The following is a 23,589-nucleotide window of genomic DNA, read 5'->3' as shown; positions in this document are numbered from 1 at the left end:
GCAGCGAGAGGTTCAGCACATAAAGAGGACCAGTAAACTGTTGTGCAATATCCCAAGATTCACTGCTGCGGTGTAAGGACCAGAGTTATCAGGTGGGTCCAGCACAAAACAACTTGTGGGACAGAACATTTCTCAGAGATTGTGTAATCATAAAGTGGGTAATAATAGAAATAATGGACATGGCTTTAGCCTTATAGGGTTAAAGGCTGATCTTTTAAAGATCGTAAAAAAGATGATCATTGGAGGATTTAGTCTTGGAATTAGCTGTGTTTAAAGTTGGTTGTGTTTGATGTAACTATTGTTAACTTTCCCACTGTGATTTCTTTTCCTTTTTTTAAATTTTTTTTTAGTGTCTCTCAGGGGCCAGCCCATCTCAGCCCTGATTGGCTGCCTCTCCATCCACGCCTGCCTTATTATAGCCCTGCGCTCCAATTTGGTCACATAAACATGAGGATACCGTCACCTTAGGGCGCACCGCATGCAGCCACTTTTTTGAAACTCCTTGCGCGATACCCACTAAAGTAAACCGGTCGCTTTCCCACCAGTGCCAGTCGGACCTGTATGGCCCCATCGATCGCCATGTCAGCTCTGACCGCTGCTTTGAAAACCGAAGACCTTCCTCCCCGCTCGGCTATCCTCAGCAGAGGCGAGATGCAGACCAGCCTGAGTCCCGCAGAGGAGCCCAGGAAGCCCAAAGTGGCGATTCTGCCCTTCAGCGTCGAGGCACTGATGGCTGACAGGAAGCCCAGCAGAGAGGTGCCATCCTCGGACGCCCTGTCCGTGGCCGGGACGTCCCAAGTGCTAGGGAAGAGCGCACGGATGGGCTCCTTCGGGAGTCTGGATACTGCACTTCCTGCTTTGCCCATGAGCTCTTCGTTTTCAATGGGAGAGATCATGAACATGCAAGAAGACGTGCTGATTAAACCCGAGAGCCCGGACAGTAACGAGAGGTCTTCATGGATACAGAGCCCTCGTTTTTCCCCGACACCTCCACGTAAGTTATATGATGTTAACGCTGTGAATAGATTCGAAAAAATAGGTAATATCGTTGTTTAATACAATTACAATATGTGTCAATGCATGTTCTTTTTGTTAAATAAATCAGGACTTGTGAGGAGAAGTATATATATTAGAGTTATTGAGTGTGAAATGTGAGAAATGTGTACCCGAATGTATTTGTCTTGTGGATGGGGCATTGCGCGCAGTAATCCAGGGGTTTAAATGAAAGCGTTTTGTCTTATTGCAGGAAGGCTGAGTCCTCCCGCTTGCCCTCTGCGAAAACACAAGACGAACAGAAAGCCCCGGACCCCCTTCACCACGTCCCAGCTGCTGGCCCTGGAGAGGAAGTTCCGACAGAAGCAGTACCTTTCCATCGCCGAGCGCGCAGAGTTCTCCAGTTCCCTCAACCTGACGGAGACCCAGGTCAAAATCTGGTTTCAGAACAGGAGAGCCAAAGCCAAGCGGCTGCAGGAGGCAGAACTTGAAAAACTGAAAATGGCAGCTAAGCCTATGCTGCCGCCAGCTTTCGGGATTTCCTTTCCTCTCGGTGCGCACGTCCCCGGGTCCTACGCAGGCTCGCACCCGTTCCAGAGGCACTCGCTGCCGGTTTCCCCATGGGACTGTACGCCGCGCACGTCGGATACAGTATGTACCACCTGGCTTGACAGGGACGCAGGACGAGGGGTAGAGACTACTTTGTGACAACCCCAAAGCAGTTGGACAGGTGAGGTGACACTAGTAAATACAGAGGCATCCTGGAGGTGAGCTCAGTGTCACATCTGGTCTGGGGGCCAGGAACTTCTAATAAACCCCTCTTCTGAGGACCTTGAAGTCTATCCACTTCTCGTGACCTCGCCAGTAAGTTCACACACTGCAAAAAGAATCCAGCTTTACTAGTCATTTAATCTTAACCTTTAAATCAGTTCTGTCAGTGGAATTTGAAATAATAGTCGCAACCATGAACGCAATGAGAAGAAGAAATCGGCTGTGAGAATAAATGACTTTAAAGTGGGTGTTTTTGCGGTGCAGAAGTGGAAAACAGCTCAGCACCTGTAGGCCTATGGCTGATCACTGATGGACAGTTAAGTACGGACAGCAGGCTGTGCGCCACAGACAGAGATTGCCCACTCTTTGCCTTTTATTGCTGCTTACAGCACGTAGAGAGGCTATTTCTCAAGCCTCAATGAGTGACAGACTATTACGCAGCTGGACATTTTGCACCAACTAACCAATGTTGGGTTTCATTGCAATTGTGGGCTGCTGTCACACTGCAAAAAAAAAAAACACTTTCAATTTTTTGCATTCATATCAATGCGTAACGTGGGTTACTGAATCCAGTGTCAATGAATGCTCTTGAGAATTTGGAGAACCACAGCATTTGTTTTTCTTTTTTTATAACAGCACTGTCTGTTGTCGGATGATTCCCTTCGGAAGGGATATGTGTACTGTAAAATAATGTATATTTGAAGAATATCCTCATTTATATTATGAATATATTTGTGACATAACTTAATAAATTGTTTATTCTTTTTTCATGAAGAACTTGTTCGTTTTGACTGACGTTTGCACGGTGCCTGTTGCACCAAAATGTGACTATTTAATGGTCAAAATGTAACTTTAACCATGATTGGAAAATATAGGGAAATAATTGGTATTTAACAAATCATTGTCCATTTTACGATGACATTTGTGGCTTTTGTGATGAAAAGAAACAAGATTATTTGAGAAAAAGCAGAAGTAAAAATTATCATGTCTGTTTAAGCAGGTAAAAAAAAGGAAATATTAATATTACTGCAGCTTGAGTAGAGCATAATTTATATATTATTCTTTTTTATTTTTTATCTCAATGAGAATCTAAACGCTTCATACATTATAACAACATTGAGTCTGTAGAGTCCAGCATTTACATGCAGACCTCTCACTTTCTGTGCGCACGCAAAGATGCACGCAGCTCGCAGAGCATGGTGCCCTGTGAATTTAAACTTGTGACATGTTTATTTTGGTGGAATGTATTGCTACAGCTGTTGCCTATTGCTTTGAACCAAAAAAAAAAAAACTAACCTAGATTTTGTTGGCGCCAGAAGAGTTTGGAGGGGGTGGGAGGGGTTGACAGCCAGTTGTGCTGACTTCAAAACACACCGATAAATACTGGAGATTGCTTCTCCAGGGTTTAAATAGCTTGTAAACAATCCACCAGAGTGTCATTACGGGGCGTTTAGTGTGTAAAATGAGCCAGGTGACACCCATCACGGAGAGGACAGGTGCTCGGGACCCGTGCGCCCATCCGCACACAAACATGCTCCGCGACTGGGGCGCGTAAAGAAAATATTTGAATCTCCTGAGTGATGACCTTATAGACAAATGACAAAACAGGGATCAGATAGGCTGTGGGGAAAATTACAGGCCATTCTGCAGCACGTTTAAAGGCTTTCTCCTGACTGCACTGCCATTCAGGCAGGGGTTAAATTGGAGTAAAATAATTGCTGTAATGAGCAAAGGCAATCTGCCGCAGACTGAGGCCGGCTCCAGAGAGGCTGTAGCTCCAGGCAAGGCGAACTTTTATCATTCCTAAAATGTCAACGGGGGACTGGACGGGCAACAGTGCTCCTCTCTGCGCGGAGACTTCCTCCTGCTCTGTCCCAAACCAGGGCCTGCATCTCCTGCTTTATCTCCACACAGAGTTTTTAACAACCATTTTATAATTTTAAAATCTCCTAGTCAATTAATGACATGCATTTAAATCCAGACTGCTTTCTTAAAGGCTTTACTTCAATCCACGCTGAATCTTCCTCCACTAAAAGCCTTTTTTATTTATTTACTTAGTGTTTTTAGTGTCCTCGGCTGCATTTTCTCCATGAGCCATGAATTAATACATGATCCCTGACAATAAGGTGAAATCACACGGATGAGAGCTCCATCTGAAAAGAGAAGAAACTTGACACAAAAGAGCCAAAGGGGGATCCGTCCATTCTCTTTAACCTCTCCTCATTGTTCGGCACCCTCCTCTCCCCCCTCGCTCTCTGTCTGGCCAGGAGTCACACAGAAAACAAAACTCACTTGTTTATATCATCTGAAAGATCACAGGAGGCTGTTTGACTCTGCAGTCAGACCCTCTTGATCTCCAGCACACGAAGCGGGTCAGGCTGTGAGGAGTCAGCTCAGATAAATGATCTTTGAGGAGGACGATCACTGGATGTTCCAGAGACTTTCAGATGATGCGTTATCTGGGCTTTTTTTTATAACTTGAATTAATATTAAAGTTAATGAACAAAGTTCGTCTAAAAAACAAACTAAAGGTTCATCTGGTTTTATTCCTAAATATCCAAATGTGTCCAGAAGATACGTGATGTTAGAAAAGCGTAAAACTCAAGATAAAAGCTGGTGTGTGTGTGTGTGTGTGTGTGTGTGTGTGTGTGTGTGTGTGTGTGTGTGTGTGTGTGTGTGTGTGTGTGTGTGAGAGAGAGATCGGGATGGACTCATAAAAATGTTTTAAAAAATAAAATAAACTCGCTTAACATCTTCAATCAGAAGTAAATGACAAACAGGCCTATGGATCTAATAGATGTATCTCGTTTAAAACAGGTTAAAGCAGGTTCCTTCCTTTACGACGATCTTTACATCAAATAATTTCCTTTTCTTTTTTCCAACACATAAATACATTTGTAAAGCTCCACGATACCTGATCATTAATGAAGATTCAATCATTGCTATTAGAAATAAATTGACGATTTGGGATCATGATCATGAACTCTGTAATAAACAAAATAAATGATGGGGCATTTTTATTGGACTTTAACTGTAATAAATTACAGCCCATATAAATATGTTGGTCTGACCGATGCAAGTCGCAAAGTCTAATCCCGCGCTGTGATTTTATTAAGTAAGTATCAGACAAAGTGTTGACAGGCTAAATCCAGTCCCTGTAGTAATTGAACCGTGCAGCAAAGTCTAATTGAACCTATACTAAATAAAACCCTAAACACATTATGACTATATGAGATGTGGGGGGAACTGACCATATACACGACTCTTAGGCCAAAATCCACATCTGTGAAAGTGACCCTCTGTGTTTCCTTCCAAACCCCACACCACCACCTCCTGTTCAGAGGGGGAGTAACATAAGAGCTGATGTCGGAATAAAAAGGTGGAACTCAACACTACTGCCAATCAAAGTCACAACACTGGAGGAATAGTGAGCCATCATCAAGTTGGACGCACTTGTTGTTCTTTGGGTCATTTCGAACATTAAAACGCAGAATTAATAACAACTCTTAACTCATTTTAACATGTTTTCTGTTATAAATATATTATTTATTTGCGGAGAAAATTATGGATAAAAAGGGCAAATTGTTGATTAAATTACTCAATAGATTATTTTTCAAATCAGTTTTTCGCCTCATATTAACACAGAGTTCAAGAAGCCTCCATACAAGTGAGAAACTGGGCCACGATAAATTCGGTCATGCGCAGGAAAATGTTTACTACTTCAATTTCCATAGAAAATAACCACGCACGTACAACTATGGCAGACCGTATTCACTTGAACGCACAATCACGTTATTGCTGTGCAACTATTAATATACAGTTGGAGTCCTGCCAATCAGAACAGTGTGCTGTAAATACTATTAATCATGCAGCATGAAAGTTATAAATCAGTGTTCACTCGGAGCACTGATACACATCATCACCAATTTCTTGTGGCCGCCTTCAACAAAAAAATGGCAATAAAGAGCAGCCTCCTGCAGACAACCAGATGTGCTCATATGCAGGGAATTTACTGAAATGTTACAACAACGACATGAAATGTAATAAGCTCAACATGACGTTTGAGACCATCATACAGTAAAAGTCAATATTAATGAAATTGAGTTGGACATCTTAGTTCCAGGCAGCTACAAGCATATATACATACATATATATAGGCCAAATATAGATATAAACACGTTCATTTTCTTTCTAATAATTTTAGTATTTATGTATATATCTTAATATCATTTTATTTTACATTTATTAGCTAATTTAAATACTATTTTTAGCTTAAAAGTCCTTTTGTTCACCAGAATGCAATTCAGATTTTTTTTTGTTGATTGACCTGAATTGAGACTGGCCACCAGAGTCATCGCCTATTGCCATTAGAAGACCTGAGGTGACCCTCTGTTGAATAATAACTGCAACATGTAAATCCATGGAACAATTGTGTGTTTATTAGGTACATTCAGTGTTGACAGGGGGGGAGGGGGGCAGCTTCAGTCTAAAATGTGAGAGGTTTGAATCTCACTGTGGGTTGAACTCTACAACACATGCCTCCATCCACAGCCAGAAGTGTGGAGTGTGTGCCAGTCGTCTATTGAAAATTGAGTGGGAAACGTTTTCTTACGTGGACTAATGAGGCAACGTTTCTTTTAAGATGCAATAAAAGCACTAAATGTGATGGGAAATTGCCTGAAAACCCCATAAACAAAAAACTGAATCGCAAACTCCATCACCGAAACTTTATTGGAAATAGGTTTCTGATCTGTCCTTTACAAGGTAATTTAGTTCAACAAAGCAGAGAATGATTACTGTCACCCCTGGGCTAAATTGTTGTGTTTTATTGTGCGGCATTTAGCATTTTTGGTGCAGTGTCACAGATCATAAAGTTGCTAAACTACGTGGCTGCCTGCGGCTCCCATGTTCTGCTCTCGTTTTGCCTTAATAATGATAATAAGGTGGATTCTGTGAGGGGCTCAGACCTGATGGTTCAGGAGTGCAACTACTCCATTCTTGGCACAAAAAGAAAAATGGTCTTGTTGCAACATGGGACAAACAGAAGGAAAACCTCAGGCTGTAAAATGATTAGTATATGTTGTTAGATTAAAAACGCCTCCTGCATACGAGTGATGGGGCTGAATAAGGGTGAGTGTTTCCCAAATGTCAGCTGAATATTACATTCCTGGGAATTGGATAATTACACCAATACAATATTATGACATTAGATATTTTTATTAAAATGTTACAACATTATCATAAGTTAGAAAATTGTGAGTTCATCCTCTCATACTGAATCATTACTCTGTCAAAGAAACCTAACAAATAGGGACATTTTCAACAGTATAGGTTGCAGATTTAACTCAAGATAGATTTCACTAAGGTAGAGCTCAGGCCTAAATTGAAAACGTTTTAAAATGTATTATATGACACTACTGTGGTGGCATGTTTGAATGAAGCCCAATTGAACCCTGAGAACTCTAGGCTGTGATGTTTTAAGGTGGGGGAGATACCCAGCTGTGGTTGAGTCAGTTCTGACGAAGAGAACAGTTCTGTCAGGGGCATAAAATGATGGAAAACTATCCTCATCTGATGTGGCAGTCTGAAAGTATGACAACCAGCGCCACCTTGTGGCATATAGAGGCACCTTCATGCTCCTGAAGATGAACATACAAAGTAGGTCTCAGTGAAGTGATGGCCACTGCGTGGAGACTCTGCTTGTTCAGCAGCCTTCAGAGGTGACACTGCTGTTGTGATATGCTGCACACTGGTGCTTCAACAACCCTGGAGATGACTGCAAACACTTCAGTGGAACTCAGCACTACTGCCAACAGCAGCTCCGTCTGAACACTCCTGCACAGGTGGTCAACAACATTCACAATGGCCTCGCTCTGTTCAAACAGCCCATAGTAATGTGACAGTGAGCCAGTTTTCACAGAACCAGGACCCCGAGGGTGAAACAGCTAAATGGAATCCAGCCATGATATATCACACTTGTGTGTTTCTTACGGTGATACGTTGAAGTGCTCTCAGAAAGTCAATCCAGAAGCAAAAGTCTCCGACACATTGTAAAATTCCCACGATTGTGTCTGTCATTAAACATATTGTTGTATGACAGACACATTGTAAGATTCCCACGATTTTGTCTGTCATTAAACATATTGTTGTTTGGCAGCTTGGGAAGTCTTTCAATGAACAGAGAGAGTTGTCAAACAAGTCCCTTCCATTCAGGTGTTCACATGGCACGGGTGTGAATGTAAACCAGGGACTTACCTTCTTGTCAAGTGAATCATATTAAAATTCTTGGTCATGGTCTCATATGAACAGATTAAAATATGGATTAAATTAAATCCAGGCCGTAACCCAAAAGTATGAGCAAACTGTGGTACGTGTCAGATAAAAAGTCTCAACATGAAATGAGCAAATCATTTATCAAATGGCAAAAAGCAGAGTGAAAAAACAGAGAAATCAAAGTTTTAAGGAATATGGCCCCAAATCCCAGATGCACATTTATATCCATCACAGCAGAACCACTTCTCTGTGATGCCAGTTACATAGTATTTCCAATAGAGGGCAGCAGAGGCCATGAATAAAACCACGAGGGCAGAGCACCAATATTAACTGTTCAATAATCACAAAGCGATGTTTCCTCGGTGGGAGGGTTGAGTAATATTTCAAATTATTTTTGTCAGCCGAGTGGAAATGAATGGGAAACCATAATTTATGAAAAGCCGCATCGTTCACTCACAGCTCATCAATCACATATTCCAGACATAACCACTAGTTTCTTTGAGTTTGTAGAGAGAAAATACAAATCTACTTTGATTTAAACCATTGTTAGAGTTTTATTTAAGTCTGAACTGCGACTGAAAGAGAATCAGTGTTCATACAGGCAGAAACTCAACAGCTAAATAAGAAACAGGCACAAACAGGTACATAAACATAAGTTTTATTATATAATATGAGACCTACTGTGTAGAGATTGTCATTATAAAGAACTGGTATACGTGTCTAGTACAGTTAGGGTTCTATTTCTTCATCTACATTGTGCCTAAGGCTATAAAAATATAATTTTTTGTTGAGCTTCACTCCAAGAAGCAGCAGCATTGTCACAACTTCTCTGGATCTAAACAACAAGAATACATTGAGAATTCTGAGGGAACACACTGTTCAACCTAGGCAACACGTATAGGAACATCTAATTCTTGCATTTTCAGCCACCATGTTCAACCTCGTAAAGTGTTTACAACACACTGCATAGTGCTCCTTTAAGACACGTCAGACCAAGGGTTATGGCAACACAACATATTTCTCTTAATGACATACGGAGCTTTGATCAGCCTTGGTAAGTAAGCAGCGGTTAAAGCCCGGCTCAGAAGCATCTCTTATTGGTTTATTATTTTAAGGTTTTCATCGGCATGGTTGGCATTCAGCAAATTTCCTGTGGAAAGTTCTGCACTCCTTGCTGGAATGTAACCACACATGTCCTCTAACATGAGTGTGCAGCTGTAGCACGGAGCCAACTGGGTAGGGCATGAAACAGCACTATGTGTCCTGCCGAAACCATATGATGCATCTAATACACTGCAGGCTGTGGTGTGTCTCGTACATGTGTTTGCACGTTCATTCTGCGTATTGTTGATATGTGTTTTTATGTATGTTATAGACCAGTGTGTGTTGTCTTCTTTCGTGTGTTGCTCATCTCTCCTCTTGCAGGAGCTGAAGCCGGTCCTCTGCATAGTAAGGGCTAGTGTGACCGGTATCAATAGCCTCACAGTCATCTGTGAAAAACACCAGGTCCTGCCAATGAAAAACAGAGATATGTGGTCAAGCCACTCAGGCTTGAAAAAACAAGCCATGTTGAGAACAAAAGCACTGCACACTCTTAAGATCTTCTCACCCGATAACACATCCTGGTGATGATGGTGTACAGGCTCTGGATTTTACGTTTCAGCAGCACCATTCTGGGACGCTCTCTGCAGTACTGGTTGGGGTGGTTCAGCACCACATAGAGAAAGTCACGAAGCTTGGTGGTGATGCACGCGTTCTGCAAGGATAAAGCAATAGTTATATAATGAACAACATGCAGCATCATCTCTGTGCCACTTACAGTAATTATACTTCTTGTGAATTATTAGTTGTACAGATTACACTCAAAGATCAAGTAGTCAAGCAAAATAATAAGCAAAAATAAGTTTTTATGTCTCATACATTCTCATTTTACAAACCCTCATCAAACAAGTCATGGATCATCTTCAGATAAGATGATTTAATCACACAACACAAAAACAAAACAAAAACACAACAATGCATTGGTTTGGATTGTCTAATATTGAATAAACTTTGTGAAAGCAACGATGATCAAATTTAGCCTTAAATATCAAACAGGACTTCTGGTAGTGGACATTAGGGGTTCTCCCACAACTCCCAGTCACTGGAAATCCCCTCATTCCACAACACTGCTCCTAAGGAAAGGTTGTGGTTTTAAACTCTTCTTTATGAGCAGAGAATGTCCAACACTTAATAAACAGTAAATCTTTAACAAATCTGAGGTAGATCATCAAAACCAATTATCACGTGCACTATGTATTAACAACACATCTCTATATTATTGAACTTTTCTTGTATTGCTGTTGATGAAAGTAAAATTGCGCTAAATACTACGTGTCCCCACATCACAAGCATTGCTTTAAACTCACATGCACATCCAGGAAGATCGTGGGGAGGACCTCAGCGCACGTTTTCTGCGAACCCAAAACAGTATCGTGAGAACACACATCGAGTGGAGCTTCCACAGCCTGGTCTGCAAACTGCCACAGTCCCCACTCACCGTGCGGTGGTACGTGTGGATCTTATCCAGCAGAGCCATGACTTCTTTGCTCAGGCCGAGCGCCCTGGAGTAGCAGGTCGGAGGAGCGCACTCCGACAGGCGGAGCAGGCAGAGGAGCCACAGCAGAGCGGCCAGTCCCAGCCTCATGTCGGCTTATCTCAGGGAGCGGCTCGGTGTCTGCTTCCAGCTGCGTGTGCAGCCAACACTGATCCAAACGGTACGGAGGGGACCCGCCGCACTTTTATGGATGGAGGGGCAGAAAAAAAAAAAACCCCGCTGGATGATCACGTGGAAGTGCCGCAACACTGGGGGGGGGAAACATTTGGGGGTCTGCTGTTTGTTAGTGGAGCAAACCAGTGCTGTGTTCATATAACTCCACATACCCAGGTTAGGTCTCGGTGATAATAACACAACCACATATCTTGCAACTGCCCCCCATATTTGTGGTTTGTCTATTCCCAGAAACGTGATTTTTTTAATTATTAGATTATAATTATCAAAAGGTAAATAATCATCTACATGCCAAAAGAACACAAGACGCAAATGAGGGAAAAGTAAAGACTTCGATCAGGATGTTCACATGTGATCCAAGGGTGTTTGACAACTTTAAACTATTCATAATCACTTATTTAAAGTATTGTTCATGAAAAAACTTTGTGTTCGGACACATTTAGATACCGTTGTATATTGAGCACATGGACGTCTGCAATCCTCGTATCAAACCTTCATAAAACAACCACCATCTGCAGTTTGGTCATGGATGTTTAAGTACAGAAGGTTTATTTGAGTCTGTTCTTTCCCAGTAAACTGATTAGTGGTGTGCAGCCTTTTGATCTGAGCCTGTAGCTCTGTGGACTGACGGCAGTTATGGCTATGGAAGACTAACAACTGGTGAGTCACCACTTACTTTTGACCTTGCAAATCAACCTGCCTATTACAATCTGAGGAATTGAGAAGGAGAAGGAATAACTGGAAACAGTCAGCTGCCTTTACTTGAAAAGCTACAAGCTACATACATGTTACATAAAAAAAGTCTGTTTTTGCTACAGAGAAACCTTTATGAATTATGTTGTATTTAAGTAACATCATAAAGTACCATCATTATAAAAATCTTGCAAAGCAATATTTGTAAATGTCACAATAGGTTTGTCGGGGCCACTGAACCTTTCTTCAGATTGAGGAAATTCCTCTTCCTTTTTCTCTTGGAGACATTCCCACAGTCACGAGCTTCAGGTGGATCCCGAAACACAAACAGCCTCCCTCCTGTCCCAGTGACGTCCAGTGCACAGCCGGCTGAGGCTGAGCTGTTTAATGTTTCATTCACTGTGTCCCCAACTTTCCCTTTAGCAGCGTCACTTTGCTGCTGTGTAACCGTGCTTTCAGTCACGGTTGATTTACAAACGCGCGGTTGTGTTTCAGTGAAACTGTCCCTCTTTCCTTTCTCTGGTTCCACATCTCTCAGAGGCAGAAGGTGAGATGAGGGCAGCAGTTTTTCCATCAGACTTTGCCTCTTTTCCTGGAGCCTGTGAGATGTGGAGGACAAAAGCTGTGTTGTTAGTGGGACTGGAGTGTTTGAGTGCTTACCTCATGCATGTGGTCACTGCAGCCCAGCCATGATGAACTGCGTATTTCACTTTAATAAAAAGGATCTGTCTATGATGCTGGTGACCACTTAACTGCAAACAATCTTTACAAGGCAGCTGGTAGCACAAGTCAGACAACTCACCTCTCTCTGTCCACAGGGCAGCACAGCGTGCTCGGCATATTTCCATGCACCACGTCTTCTCTCAGTTTGACAGAAATAAGTCGATTAGAACCCACAGCACACCTGGTCAGAAAGATTAAGAGGCTGGTAATTAGGATTCAGACTCTGTGCACAAAGCCAGTTTTGATTAATAACGCTGAGTGATCCCCTAGCTATCAGATACACTGTAAAAACTTTTTTATCACTTTACAGAGAGAGAATTGTGATGTTTTTCACTGAAGTCAAATATGTTACTACCTCTCATTAGTACAAGTCAGGCTTGTCAAAGTAATACAAAATACAAGGTTCATTTTTATAGGGATAAATATTCAAGATTGCCTACGCACCGTAGAACTGTGTTGCTTAAAAATCATGTTCAATGGAGAGTAACAGTAAATCATATCCATAATTTCACATTTCATTACCTGTATAATAACCACTTACCACTCTACTGATTCCACTGTGTACAAATGTAAAAGAAGTAAAAGCAGGTTTTGGTCAGGAGGGATTGATAATGTGTGAGCTCCTGGTTTTTGATTAGTTACAAATGGACTAGATGCAACACGTACTTCTGGACACATTCTAACATTTAGATGATGTACACTGAATGGTCCAACTGAGGGAACATACCACAACAAACTGGAAGCATGCCAGAAACACCATGAAGCACGAGGACAAAGAAGAGGAGTGGATGAAAAGAAACGGTGGGAATTTTGAAGGTAGATCTGATGACTCAGACTTGGTATTTTCATTTTTATGTCCAACTTAGCAAAGGACACCAAGATTAGGTTTGTTTTTGTCAACAGAAAGGATAAGATGGCTGCATGCCTGCATTGTTTATGAATGCAGTTCAAATCAGTAGCTAAATGACTGTATGAAATAAAGTGCAATAAAGGGATCTTATGAGAAGATCAGTTCAGCTCATTTAACCTTGACCAGTCGGATCCTAAATTAAATGTTAGTTCAACATTCGCGACTTAAAGTACGGGTAGATGATTTTCTACAAACAAAACGAAGCAGACACAAATAGCATTGAGAAAGAAAAGTCTTGAATATTGCTCCAAACAGAGAATTTTCATTCCCCCGTCCTTGGGCCACACAGCTCTGATCCAAAGAGACCTCATGCATGAGACATTATTCATGTGAAGTCCAAACTCAGCAGGAGCCAGACATGAGTGTTCCAGTGTATCAGGAAGAGAGGGGAAATTAAATGTTGAGTCAAATCCCTTTTCCTTCCATCTTGGCTCAGGGAGAATGGCTCTTGTGGAACTGTGTTCAGACAACATTTATTTCAATTGAAGACAATGCTCGCAGATGGCTGTGCTTCAGCCAGCTGCTGTGGAAACTGAACTGCTTTCTTTTAAATCAGTGACTTCACATACAAAACTACTTTCTTATACCACAGAATTGCTGAGACTCTGGCTACAAACTGGAGACAAAAATGTTTTCACTCGATAACAAGTAGTTTTATTCTTCTTTTTTTCATTAAAAAGAGTGAAACTGAAGATTTTGGCTTTTGGTTCCAAGTTTGAGACGTTTTTTTGCCAGATGGATGAGACAAACAGATTTTGTATGATAATGTTAAATAAATAAAGTATATCCATTCAGCCCTTTTACAGTAAAAGAGCAATATTTTGATACTTGACTTGTACATTGTGTGGGTACTCACAGTTTAATTGATGAATGTCTTCTAAAATAACGTAAAATAACGTAAAATAACGAGGACCAGGACTTTTTATGAACCAAACAAAGTCCTGCCAAAATTTACATACCAGTGAATCCTGATACAGCTCTCTGCTGACACAATAAATGGTTAAGTATTGATTTAGTTTTTTCGACAACGACAATTTGTTGAATTTGTTCAATCTTCTTTCAAAACACTTTATTGGTCAAGCATGAGTCTATCTCTGGGTAGATATTATCTTTCCTTTTTCTTAGGATACTGCACAGTTTATTCGTGGAAATAAATAAGCAGAAAAGATACGCCACAAATCAAATATTCTATGGGATGCCAAAACTCTTTTAGATCCCACTGTATATTCACTGTTATTATCACGTGTTGAACACATTTACCTCTTTGGACTCCACACTATGTAAAATTAGACATTTTCAAGAATGTTTGCCAGAGAATAAAAACCGAACCTGGTTCTTACCCCACATTTTCTTGCTCTGCCAACAATGACGCATGGTGCTGTTTAGGGCAGAGGGCATCAGAGATGGAGAGGAGTTCGCTTTCAGGCAGCGTGGGGAGGAGGAGGCGCAGGGCCTCCAGGAGAACTTCGGCAGACACCTGACTCTGCTTCACCAGCTGAGATGCAAACTCCAGATCCTGAAATGAAGAGCAGGGCACAGAGCCATCATAAATACAGATTTCCTCTACTTCCACTGGCGTGCACACAGAAGTGAGGATGTCACTGTATTTTCTCAGGCCACTGATATGTTTGTATTCATAATATTACTGGAAAAACAGTCTTGAATAAAACCCGACCTGGTCACAGTTTCCATAAAGTCTCTTGAGCTCCATTTGTTCTTTCAAATCTTCCATGGCTTGATAGTTGGCAGTTCTTTCTTGCAAACTGAAAACACCAGAGAGTTTCAACATGGTAAAGTTTTATGGCCTGTGTCCACCCACAAAATTCCTCATTACTTCTGAGATAACATTGATGTGACAGCTCACCGCTCAGACAACAGTGTGATGACCTGACCACACTTGTAGAGCGCCTCCTGGAGGATGGTTGTCATCCTGCAGTCCTGCTGCAGCCGAAACACTTCGTCTTCCTCGATATCCTCCTCGCTGTCTTCAGAGTCGTCTCTGCGTGTTTTATTTGACTCGACTCTGCTCTGAAACATCTCTAGGCCATCCAACTCGGTCCTCTCCCTCTGAAGCTGCTGCTCTGCTTCCTCGAGGCCCTGTAGTAAGAGGCAGATTATCCCTCTTATAAAAGGCTGAGGGTACATCCATACTGCTACGCCTTTTGGTTTGAAAACCGCATTTTCAAAGTAAAACGATCTCTGTCTACATGAGCATTTTTGGCTGCAAATCCGTATTAACCCCCGTCCATACTAACACACCTGAAAACGCATCCCACGTGACCAGTTGCGTATGGGCATGCACGTGCCAGTAGCCTGAACCTTATTATACACCTCAAAGGCCATGAGCAGACTTTTAAACATATACTGGTAAAACACAGGCATTAACCATGAGTCAAGCATTGCCTACCATGCAGTGGCTCTGTATACTCTGGGCCATGTCTTGGCTCTCCAGGCTCTTCCTCTCTCTGAGCTGCTGAATGAGCAGACCGTGCAGGGTGAGCATGGCTCTGCAGGTCTCCAGGACTTTGGTCCTCCTCTCAGCCTTCAGGAAGTGGATGGCAGCCATTTGAATCGTCAGGTTGTCTGCCTGAGAGCGGAGTTCCTTCTCTCTCTCCCTCTGCATCTCCTCCAACACCTGCCAACATTACGATGGATGAGTCCATTTAAAGCACTTGCTGCACTTAGAAATGACTTGCAGTCAATGTAACGGGAGTAACAACAGCTTGAGTGTCCTCCTCTTCACCTTATTCATGACAGTGCTCTCCATCTCCTTCTCTTCCACAAACAGCTGGATCCTGTCCTCGAGCCTTTTCTGGAAAAGCAGCAGGTCCGATTCGTCTGTTTTCTGTCTGGCCTTGCTGCTTTTCCCCTTGGACTGCATATTTGTCTGCAAAAGACCACATATCCATAAGGTGGTTGGGAACTGACTCCAACCACACTGCTGTGATGTGATTAAAAATGAAACCACTCTGTGGAGCCCTTTATTATTTCTGAATAACAATGTGCACTCATCCAGCAGCCACACAATTGAGGCTGAGAACAGTGTGGTTTGCACTGGTGGTTGCTATTCTCCATTTCTTATTCATAAGAGAAAACATTAAATGCACTGTTATCTACTGTGGTAGTTTAATTCACATGGGCTCCTCTCGTTGGATTATCTCCAGAACTGTATTATGAAGAGAAGTAACAGAAAAATATAGTTTTTGAGTATCAGAGCCAGGCATTAAAAAAGATAAATGCATTTCGAGAATAAAGCCAAAATGTCGAGAACAAACTTGAAATTTCAAGATTAAAGTTGAACCTTTAACAATATGTCAAACTTCTAACTCTAGCTGTTTCCAGACATGACCTTCGGAGGATGTCTGCAGAATTGGGTCTGGACTCTCTCTGGATTTTGGAGATTCGCTTGTGGTGAATCCTGCAGAGGATCTCCTGCTGTGTACTCACATCGGCTCCTTCAAACTTTCTGTGGACTTTATTATTTTTTGAGTTCACACATACACACCGCTCCATACAGCCGCTCCAGAGAACGTCTTGAGGTTCCCCGGGGTTCACATAGCTGTCAGTCACGCCTTAAACTGGACAACTTTAAAAACAAAAACAACAACTAAAATCGCCCTCCTCAAATTTGTAATGCCTGGCCATAAAACCCTCCCATACTACGACGGAGTAAAAGGGTTAAAAGGGAAAACGGTTTAGCGAGATTCACTGAAAAAAAAAACTACCAACCGATGTTAATGAAAAACTTCAATGCCTAATTATAAAACAAGAATGCACAAATATCTGGGGATACCACTGTGTTCAGTGCAATGATTAAATAAGATTGGACTCGATAGACGTCTTCCATAGAGAACATTCTGTACAATTCAACACTTTTAGCACAACATCTTTTAAAGCACTTAAACAGGTCATTCAAGTATTGTACCAAATATGTCACCAGAGTCACTCTGGACATAGGAATAAATTCCAGACTTTGTGATTATGCGTTTACCATCTGTTTCTCGCTGTCCTTTCTCCAAGCCGCCAGAGAAGTGTGGAGCTTGGTTTTGGAGACAGCATGAGGCAGCACCAGGCAGCGGTCCATCACAGACAGACACTTCTGGAACTCCAGTTTCATCCTCAGCCTATCATCTTCAGATAGAGTCAGCTGGGATGAACACAAACACCTAGGGCAGAGAGGGAGAAAGAAGAATGACAGATCACCAAATCCGAGTTTGACTTTACATGACTGTGTTGGAGCGCTTTAAATGTGGAAAAACCTGTGAGTAAATTGACTGATGTCATTAAACAGCATCACTGACCTGAAGAAAGCTCTGGATTGTGCCCTTATCTCCCTCTGCTCCTGCAGCTCTCTCTCCATGGCTTCCTGCAGAGCTTCCCTAGTGCCGCTCAGGGTGCGCAGGGCTGCCTTGCCTTCCTGGTGCAGCCTCTCCTGGCCCTGCAGGAGAGTGCTTGCTCCTTGTCCCTGCGCCTGTCCTGCTCCTTGCTCTGGTTCTACCTGCAGCAAGGAGAGGTGCGTCCCTGGAGGTAAGGGCGTTGGCAGAGCCTGAGTGACAGAAGGCTGGATGGCTTTGACTTCTGCTATCGCACCTTGGATCACACGCATGGTCACCTGAAGAACACACAGAGGATCAAGACAAGTGCCTATTTAAAGGCAATCCATATTTGTGTGTGAATTTTTGCGTGATTAGGTCATGATTGTGCCAGATGTACACTGTGAGAGCAGCACCTTGCGGATGTCAGCAGTAGCCTCCTCATCCAGGTTGTTGATGAGCTCAGCTAGCTCCAAGCTGTGAGCCGTCAGCAGATTCTGCCAACAGTGCAGGTTCTGGGCTACCTCCATGCTTTGCTCCAGACGCTTAGACAGAACCGACAGCTCCTTCTCTCTCTGTTTGTGGACTCTCAGCTGGAGAAGGGGGGGGGGGGGGGGGGGGGGAGACAGGATTGAATAAAGGCAACATTTTAATTCAGGACTGAGATGAGCAACAGGTTTTGCTGCATCAATCCACAATGAATAGTGGTTTGGAATTAGACCCTAATTATGCATGATCCCTTCACCATTTCAGTGATAATCTCCCTCCTCTTCTTGATCAGGCCGCAGCGCATGGCTCTCCTCTCTTGACTCAGCGCCTCGTCCAGTCTCTGCCTCACCATCACCAGCTCTTTCTGGGCCTTTTCCTGCAGCTGGTCTATCTGCTCTGCAGGCACTGTGCTCCCTCTAGTGGAGAATAAGAGAACATGCCAAGTTGAAACATGGCTGCAGTATAGTTAACTTATTATTGTTTCCACCAAGGGGGTTATGATTTCACTTGTGTCTGTTTGCTTGTTGATGTAAATGTTGGCAGGATTAAGTAAAAACTACTAAACTGATTTCCACTGAACCTGGTGGAGGTACGGATTTATTAAAATTATTTTCTTTGACATTGCAACATCAGGCACTTTTCAAAATGTTTGTAAATTTTTCAGTGAATAATTCAGAAATCTTTTTTCTTTTCTATATCTACGATAAGAACTAAACAAACATGTAGGATTTGGCCCTGGCAGAGGTATGCGCTGTACTGAGTTCCATTCTGGTATGAAAAAGACCCATGAGACTAAATTGTCAATAAAACTGAGATAAAATGTAGAAATTGTAATAATTTTTTAGTATTTAGTATTTTAGTAATTTTAAAGTATTTTCTCTGTAAAATATTTATAATGCAAATGTATTCACTCATATTTAACTATTTCACTTTGAGTTGGAGTCGGTATCTTCAGATTGAATTTAAGATTACAGATGTGGAAACAGTGTTTGTTAATATTGCTTGAGAAGATTACTTTTAACATTCAGAGTGTGGAATATCCTACAATAAGCACTGACCTCCTGATGTGAGTGAACCAGCTGTCCAAGTTGCTGGAGGTGCTAGAGAAGGTGTCAGAAATCAGGCTGTTGAGGCTGTGGAGGCTGTGAACCAGGAACTTCCTCTGTGCATGGCGTTCAGCCAGAACATAACGCTGATTGGCAAGGACGACATCAAGAACCTCTTCAAGCTGATCCTGAACAAAGGAAACGTCACATTATCACATTAATAAATCATCAGTACTTCAGCAAGTGGAAATATCGGAAACATACAGATGCCAAATGCATTATTGGAGGAGGACATTCAAATGGACATGGTTCTAACCGTGTGTCAGCAGAAGGTAAATCAACTTCGGTTTCTTTACCTGACAGGTAAAATAATCATGCTGCAGACTCATGGCTGTGCTTTTCTCCAACTCGCCCATCCTGGTGGCCTCCTCCAGCTCCTCAGAGAAGATCTTGTGCAGCTCCACCCGGCGCCACTCGATGATTTGCCTCTGAACCTTTGCTGAGGCTTCTTCATGTCGGACCAACAGGATGCGCTGGAGCCGACTCTGGCTCCGTTTATGCAGCTTCTCCAGCAGGACACTGCACTGGAGGACTTCCTACCGACATCACAAATGGTTTACACTATAGCAATTGCATTAAAGAAAAGCAATAAATGGGAATAAAAAAAGTCTCCTGCAACTTCCCTAACAAGTTTTACTATCTCTTACCTCATACATTATTTCCCAGGCAAATTGTGTTTCTGTTTTCCAATTTAAAAGTAAAACTAAACAATACAAGTAACTTAAAAAGCTACTCATTACTGTTACCTGTTGGTCTGCATGTTGACACAGCAGCTCGGCCTGGGCTTTCTCAGCTGCCTCCCTGCGGTGCTCTGCTTCCATTTCTTCCCGAGTCTCCAGGTTACACTGGCCAGCCAGGGCAGCCATTCGGGTCCCCCGCTCCTCCTTCAGTCGGCCCTCCATGCCAAGCAGCTGTCCATGGAGCACACTGAGAAGCCTCTGCTGGGCCTGGGCGGTGGTCTGCCCCCTGGCCCTCAGGCCCCCCAGCAGGGAGGATATCACATCCTTGTAGATCTGAATGCGTGTGGTCTCCAGGTTGTTGGTTGCGCGAAGCAGTGTCGACATTTCAAGGCTTATGTGGATGAAAAGCAGAGTAAACAACTTAAACTTGTTCATTGTATATTATGCTTCAGAATATATTTATATATGATTTAAATGCATTTTACTATTTCTTGCCTTCAGAGGTGAATTCCAACATTTTTACACAATTAAAGGAAATTAGACTTTGTAAAAAAAAATTCCCTCTTGACTGGTTTACTCACTTCTCCAAAGCCTGGTACATGTTCTGAGGATCCTCTAACACCATGATGTCCACCATCTTGTCTTCAAATGTTGACTCGTCTTTAATTGTCTCAGTCATGTTGCAGTCTGCATACTCCAGGTCTGAATCCCTTCTTTTCCTCTGAGCAAAGAGAACATATGTGCAGTTTATTAATATATTCCTGAAATAAATCATAAAACCTAAAACAACTAGCAAAATATGTCAACATTATTTCTAGAGAGCAGCTTTTACTCTCTCTTTATATAAAAACACCTTATATACTAATACAAAGATACTGCAGGTGATGAACAAATGATGATAACAATCACTTAAAAACAACTTTTATGTTTGCAATACCCTTTGCTGAAGAAGGTTAAGCCTGGTTCTGAGGCCTATCAGGTTCATGGCCAGGAACCCGAGTGACAGCAGAACCAATGTGACAAAGAACCCGACAGCAAATCCAGCAAAATGGACTCCATGGTTGGGATAGATCTGAAACGGTGAGCACAAACATCAGACTTCTCATCAACTCAGTTGTGTCAACATGATCAACACTCAAACAACAAACGTGTGATGCTCAAAGCTGCAGGTGGGTTTCCAGTGGTAGAACAGTATAGGTGTATTGTGAGAGCCATCAACTCACTCTGTCAGTGGAGTTCACCCTCAGTGTTAGATTAGCTGTTAATGGACCAAACATACTGACGTCATTCTGTGGAATCAAGAAAACAAAACTTCAGGTAATAACACAGAAAATAATTCTGCATAAGTTGTGAAATTAAAAACAAATGTTTCACTTGAGTTAAAAAAGAGGAACAGTGGGTGCAGCCAATACCTGTGAGGCATTAGAAAAAGTGAGAAAAGCTGGAAGGTCCAGTATTTCACTCTTATGACTCCTTATGTGAGCTGTGTAGTTGACCACAATCTGAGAACCAGCTGGGGAGTAAAGCACAATAATATGCTATTTTTAGCAGACAAATAAAAATAAAGTAATAAAAAGTTCAAGCAAGAAATGTTTGGGTTAAACATTATCTTTCACAACATTGTGATACAACATTGCCACACGTACCAGACAGGGAATCAATAGCAAATGTCTGGTAGCCTCTTTCCACCACCCTGCCTTCAGTTTTTAGGGGGACTATTCCAGACAGGGAGTCCCGGATAGCCACCTGAGACAGGTTGGTACCACCGACCGGACCCATGTTGTGAATCAGCAGGAAGAAGGTCAACTGAGGAGGGTCAGTGTCGAGCTTCACCTAGAGACCATGTGTCCGAGGAGGAGAATTGATCACTGCATGTTAAAGATGCTTGAGCAAAACTATATTAGGAATTAAATGCACATTGATAAAACGGGCTGTATAATAAGAATATGATGATGTACCTGAGCACACTTGTGAAATTTGACCCCAAACGCAGATGGAGGTGCCACACTCTGAACCTGCAGAAACACTCAAAGCATTTTACAATTAGTTATTTCCATCATGACAACCCTTTAATTAACCGTTCTCAAAACTTTTTCAGTTTCAAGAATGGCAAAATAATAATGTAGAAACCCACCTGAGGCAGAGTGTGGCCCGGGTTGAATCTGGTGAGTGTGCTCCTGCGGAACCGAAGGTGCAAGATTTTCGACATGTCAGTAAATGAAGAGTAAAAGGAGTGTCCCCATGGACCGGCAGGAGCTGAAGAAGAGAGGGGGCCGTCTGAAGAAAACACCACTGGCCCTTTGAGTTCCATTGTACCTGTCAGACACAGGGTTGATAAAGTCAGTAAATAAAATATTTTTCAAAGTGTCATGCACCAAAATGTGTGCAGCTCGCATGGACACTACAAACCTAACAAGAACAAGAGCAGTAGCAGTAGCAGAATCAAAGCAATGGAACAGATACACTTTCATACACTCCAGACTGTCACAACTCAAATATCTAATCTAATACATATCCTTCTCTTTAGACATTAATCATATGATCCATAACTTTGCCATTGACTGTGTATGTCTTCTAACCTTTCAAACGTAAAGCGGTTTCCTCTGTGAGCAAAGTACAGTAGTGAGGCTGAATCTACCAATAAATAAATAGCATTTCTATCTACCGAAAGATCCTCTGCACATACACAACATTCAGAGAGTGCACTCAGCCATCAATTATGGCACATTTGACTAAACTCATCTTCACAGACACATTCATTTAGTAATTGACTGTATAGCTGATGTACAAACTTAAGAGAAAGGCACAAACCATCCGTCCTGAGCTGTGTCAGCGCTGAAGTTCTCCCAACACGGTCATGTTGCATTAGATGGAGACTGGAGAAACTCTGACCATGGAAAAGAGGCAGATGCTATTAAACATAAACATAATAAATCCTACATAGATCAACCCAATGACGGCCAAAGAAAGTCTTTCACAGAGGTTCCTCTAGAAGCCTCTTCTTTAGACCTGGTGACAGAATACTCCTATTAAAGATAAATGCTATCTCTGCTTGTGGGATGTGCAGCAGCAGCAGGAGGCTGCTCCTCTATCAGAAGAGAGGCTGAGGGCTCTGGGTTGTTGACATGTAAGAGTTGTGGTTCTACTTTTGGAGCTACTCACCTCCTGGTTCTCCAGCAGAGGAGGAGGAGGAGGGTTCGTGCACCATGATGCATCCTGACATGTACCGTTACAGCAGGACTGGTGTCCAGCTCCGGGACCCGGGCGGCGTCGTGAAGAAGGTGGAGGCGAACATGACACTTGTGTGTTTAAGATAAATGAAAGTATCGTGGCCGTCGTCGCGACTAAATGTACCTGAAGCATTCGTAGTGTTGCTGTGTCGCTCTCACCGAGGAGAGCCGCTAGCTAACGGGCTACATCCAGAGATGGTGGTGAAAACCCACCGCAACATTTCGACAGCTCTTCCCTCAGAAACCTCCTCTGTAACAGCGGCTCTGTCATACAAACAACACATTACCAGTTTGTTAACATTTCAGGAGAAACTACAGGCGCCATTTAAGAGATTTATACAAGAACACAGCGTCCACAATCACAGCAGCGGCTCCACTCCTGAAAAACTTTTTCCAAAACTTTGCGACAACGGGCATTTCCTCTGGGCCTGTTAAGCACCATGGAGTATACTAGTTGATTTTCAAATTAAAAGTAGATGTGTTGAACCGCGGGGTTGATGGAATGGTGACTATCTAAAACCAAACCATAAAAACGATAGTATACCGTTATTAGCCCAAGTGTGATGTATGCATTTTTCCAACTTTATTATTGCCCTCATTTTATGCCCCGGGTCATTCTTGTGCTTTTATACTGAAGA

The 23,589-nt window shown here is 42.4% G+C and overlaps 3 protein-coding genes across 3 annotated transcripts; 1 reads left to right on the top strand and 2 right to left on the bottom strand.

Annotated features, from left to right (window-relative positions):
* Positions 1 to 561: 561 nt before the first annotated feature.
* msx1a (muscle segment homeobox 1a) lies at positions 562 to 2,538 on the top strand. The gene is given in 3 exon segments (XM_034586446.1): positions 562 to 994; positions 1,247 to 1,606; positions 1,609 to 2,538. Coding segments are annotated over 3 exon segments (849 nt in total). The 3' UTR covers positions 1,665 to 2,538.
* A 6,141-nt stretch (positions 2,539 to 8,679) lies between these two features.
* On the bottom strand, positions 8,680 to 10,881 carry LOC117761682 (cytokine-like protein 1). Its single transcript, XM_034585782.1, has 4 exons — positions 10,577 to 10,881; positions 10,446 to 10,490; positions 9,647 to 9,793; positions 8,680 to 9,546 (listed from the first exon to the last, which is right to left on the bottom strand). Exons 1-4 carry the CDS (start codon positions 10,721 to 10,723, stop codon positions 9,445 to 9,447), a joined length of 441 nt encoding a protein of 146 aa, XP_034441673.1. The 5' UTR covers positions 10,724 to 10,881; the 3' UTR covers positions 8,680 to 9,444.
* A 176-nt stretch (positions 10,882 to 11,057) lies between these two features.
* On the bottom strand, positions 11,058 to 23,367 carry LOC117761681 (limbin-like). The gene is made up of 23 exons (XM_034585781.1): positions 22,884 to 23,367; positions 22,533 to 22,608; positions 21,856 to 22,037; positions 21,680 to 21,736; positions 21,368 to 21,554; positions 21,134 to 21,234; positions 20,945 to 21,010; positions 20,659 to 20,793; positions 20,303 to 20,442; positions 19,788 to 20,112; positions 19,338 to 19,577; positions 18,994 to 19,169; positions 18,192 to 18,351; positions 17,863 to 18,039; positions 17,435 to 17,745; positions 17,125 to 17,299; positions 15,877 to 16,020; positions 15,541 to 15,768; positions 14,998 to 15,230; positions 14,809 to 14,896; positions 14,474 to 14,649; positions 12,303 to 12,404; positions 11,058 to 12,099 (listed from the first exon to the last, which is right to left on the bottom strand). Exons 1-23 carry the CDS (start codon positions 23,082 to 23,084, stop codon positions 11,712 to 11,714), a joined length of 4,068 nt encoding a protein of 1,355 aa, XP_034441672.1. The 5' UTR covers positions 23,085 to 23,367; the 3' UTR covers positions 11,058 to 11,711.
* Between the last annotated feature and the right edge of the window lie 222 nt (positions 23,368 to 23,589).

Source organism: Hippoglossus hippoglossus, chromosome 5 (genome assembly GCF_009819705.1).
Source record: "Hippoglossus hippoglossus isolate fHipHip1 chromosome 5, fHipHip1.pri, whole genome shotgun sequence".
Classification (NCBI taxonomy): Eukaryota; Metazoa; Chordata; class Actinopteri; order Pleuronectiformes; family Pleuronectidae; genus Hippoglossus; species Hippoglossus hippoglossus.
This window is presented reverse-complemented; position numbering and strand designations above follow the sequence as displayed.

Excerpts from the sequence above, each read along its gene's own strand:
- LOC117761681 (XM_034585781.1), bottom strand. The coding sequence starts at position 23,084 with ATGCTTCAGGTACATTTAGTCGCGACGACGGCCACGATACTTTCATTT. Across the intron at positions 22,609-22,883 it reads CTCTGCTGGAGAACCAGGAG|AGTTTCTCCAGTCTCCATCT; the intron begins GTGAGTAGCTCC and ends TTCCATGGTCAG. Across the intron at positions 21,235-21,367 it reads TGCTATTGATTCCCTGTCTG|CTGGTTCTCAGATTGTGGTC; the intron begins GTACGTGTGGCA and ends TTTACTCCCCAG.
- LOC117761682 (XM_034585782.1), bottom strand. The coding sequence starts at position 10,723 with ATGAGGCTGGGACTGGCCGCTCTGCTGTGGCTCCTCTGCCTGCTCCGC. Across the intron at positions 10,491-10,576 it reads TCCACACGTACCACCGCACG|AAAACGTGCGCTGAGGTCCT; the intron begins GTGAGTGGGGAC and ends TTGGGTTCGCAG. Across the intron at positions 9,547-9,646 it reads TCACCAGGATGTGTTATCGG|GACCTGGTGTTTTTCACAGA; the intron begins GTGAGAAGATCT and ends TTTCATTGGCAG.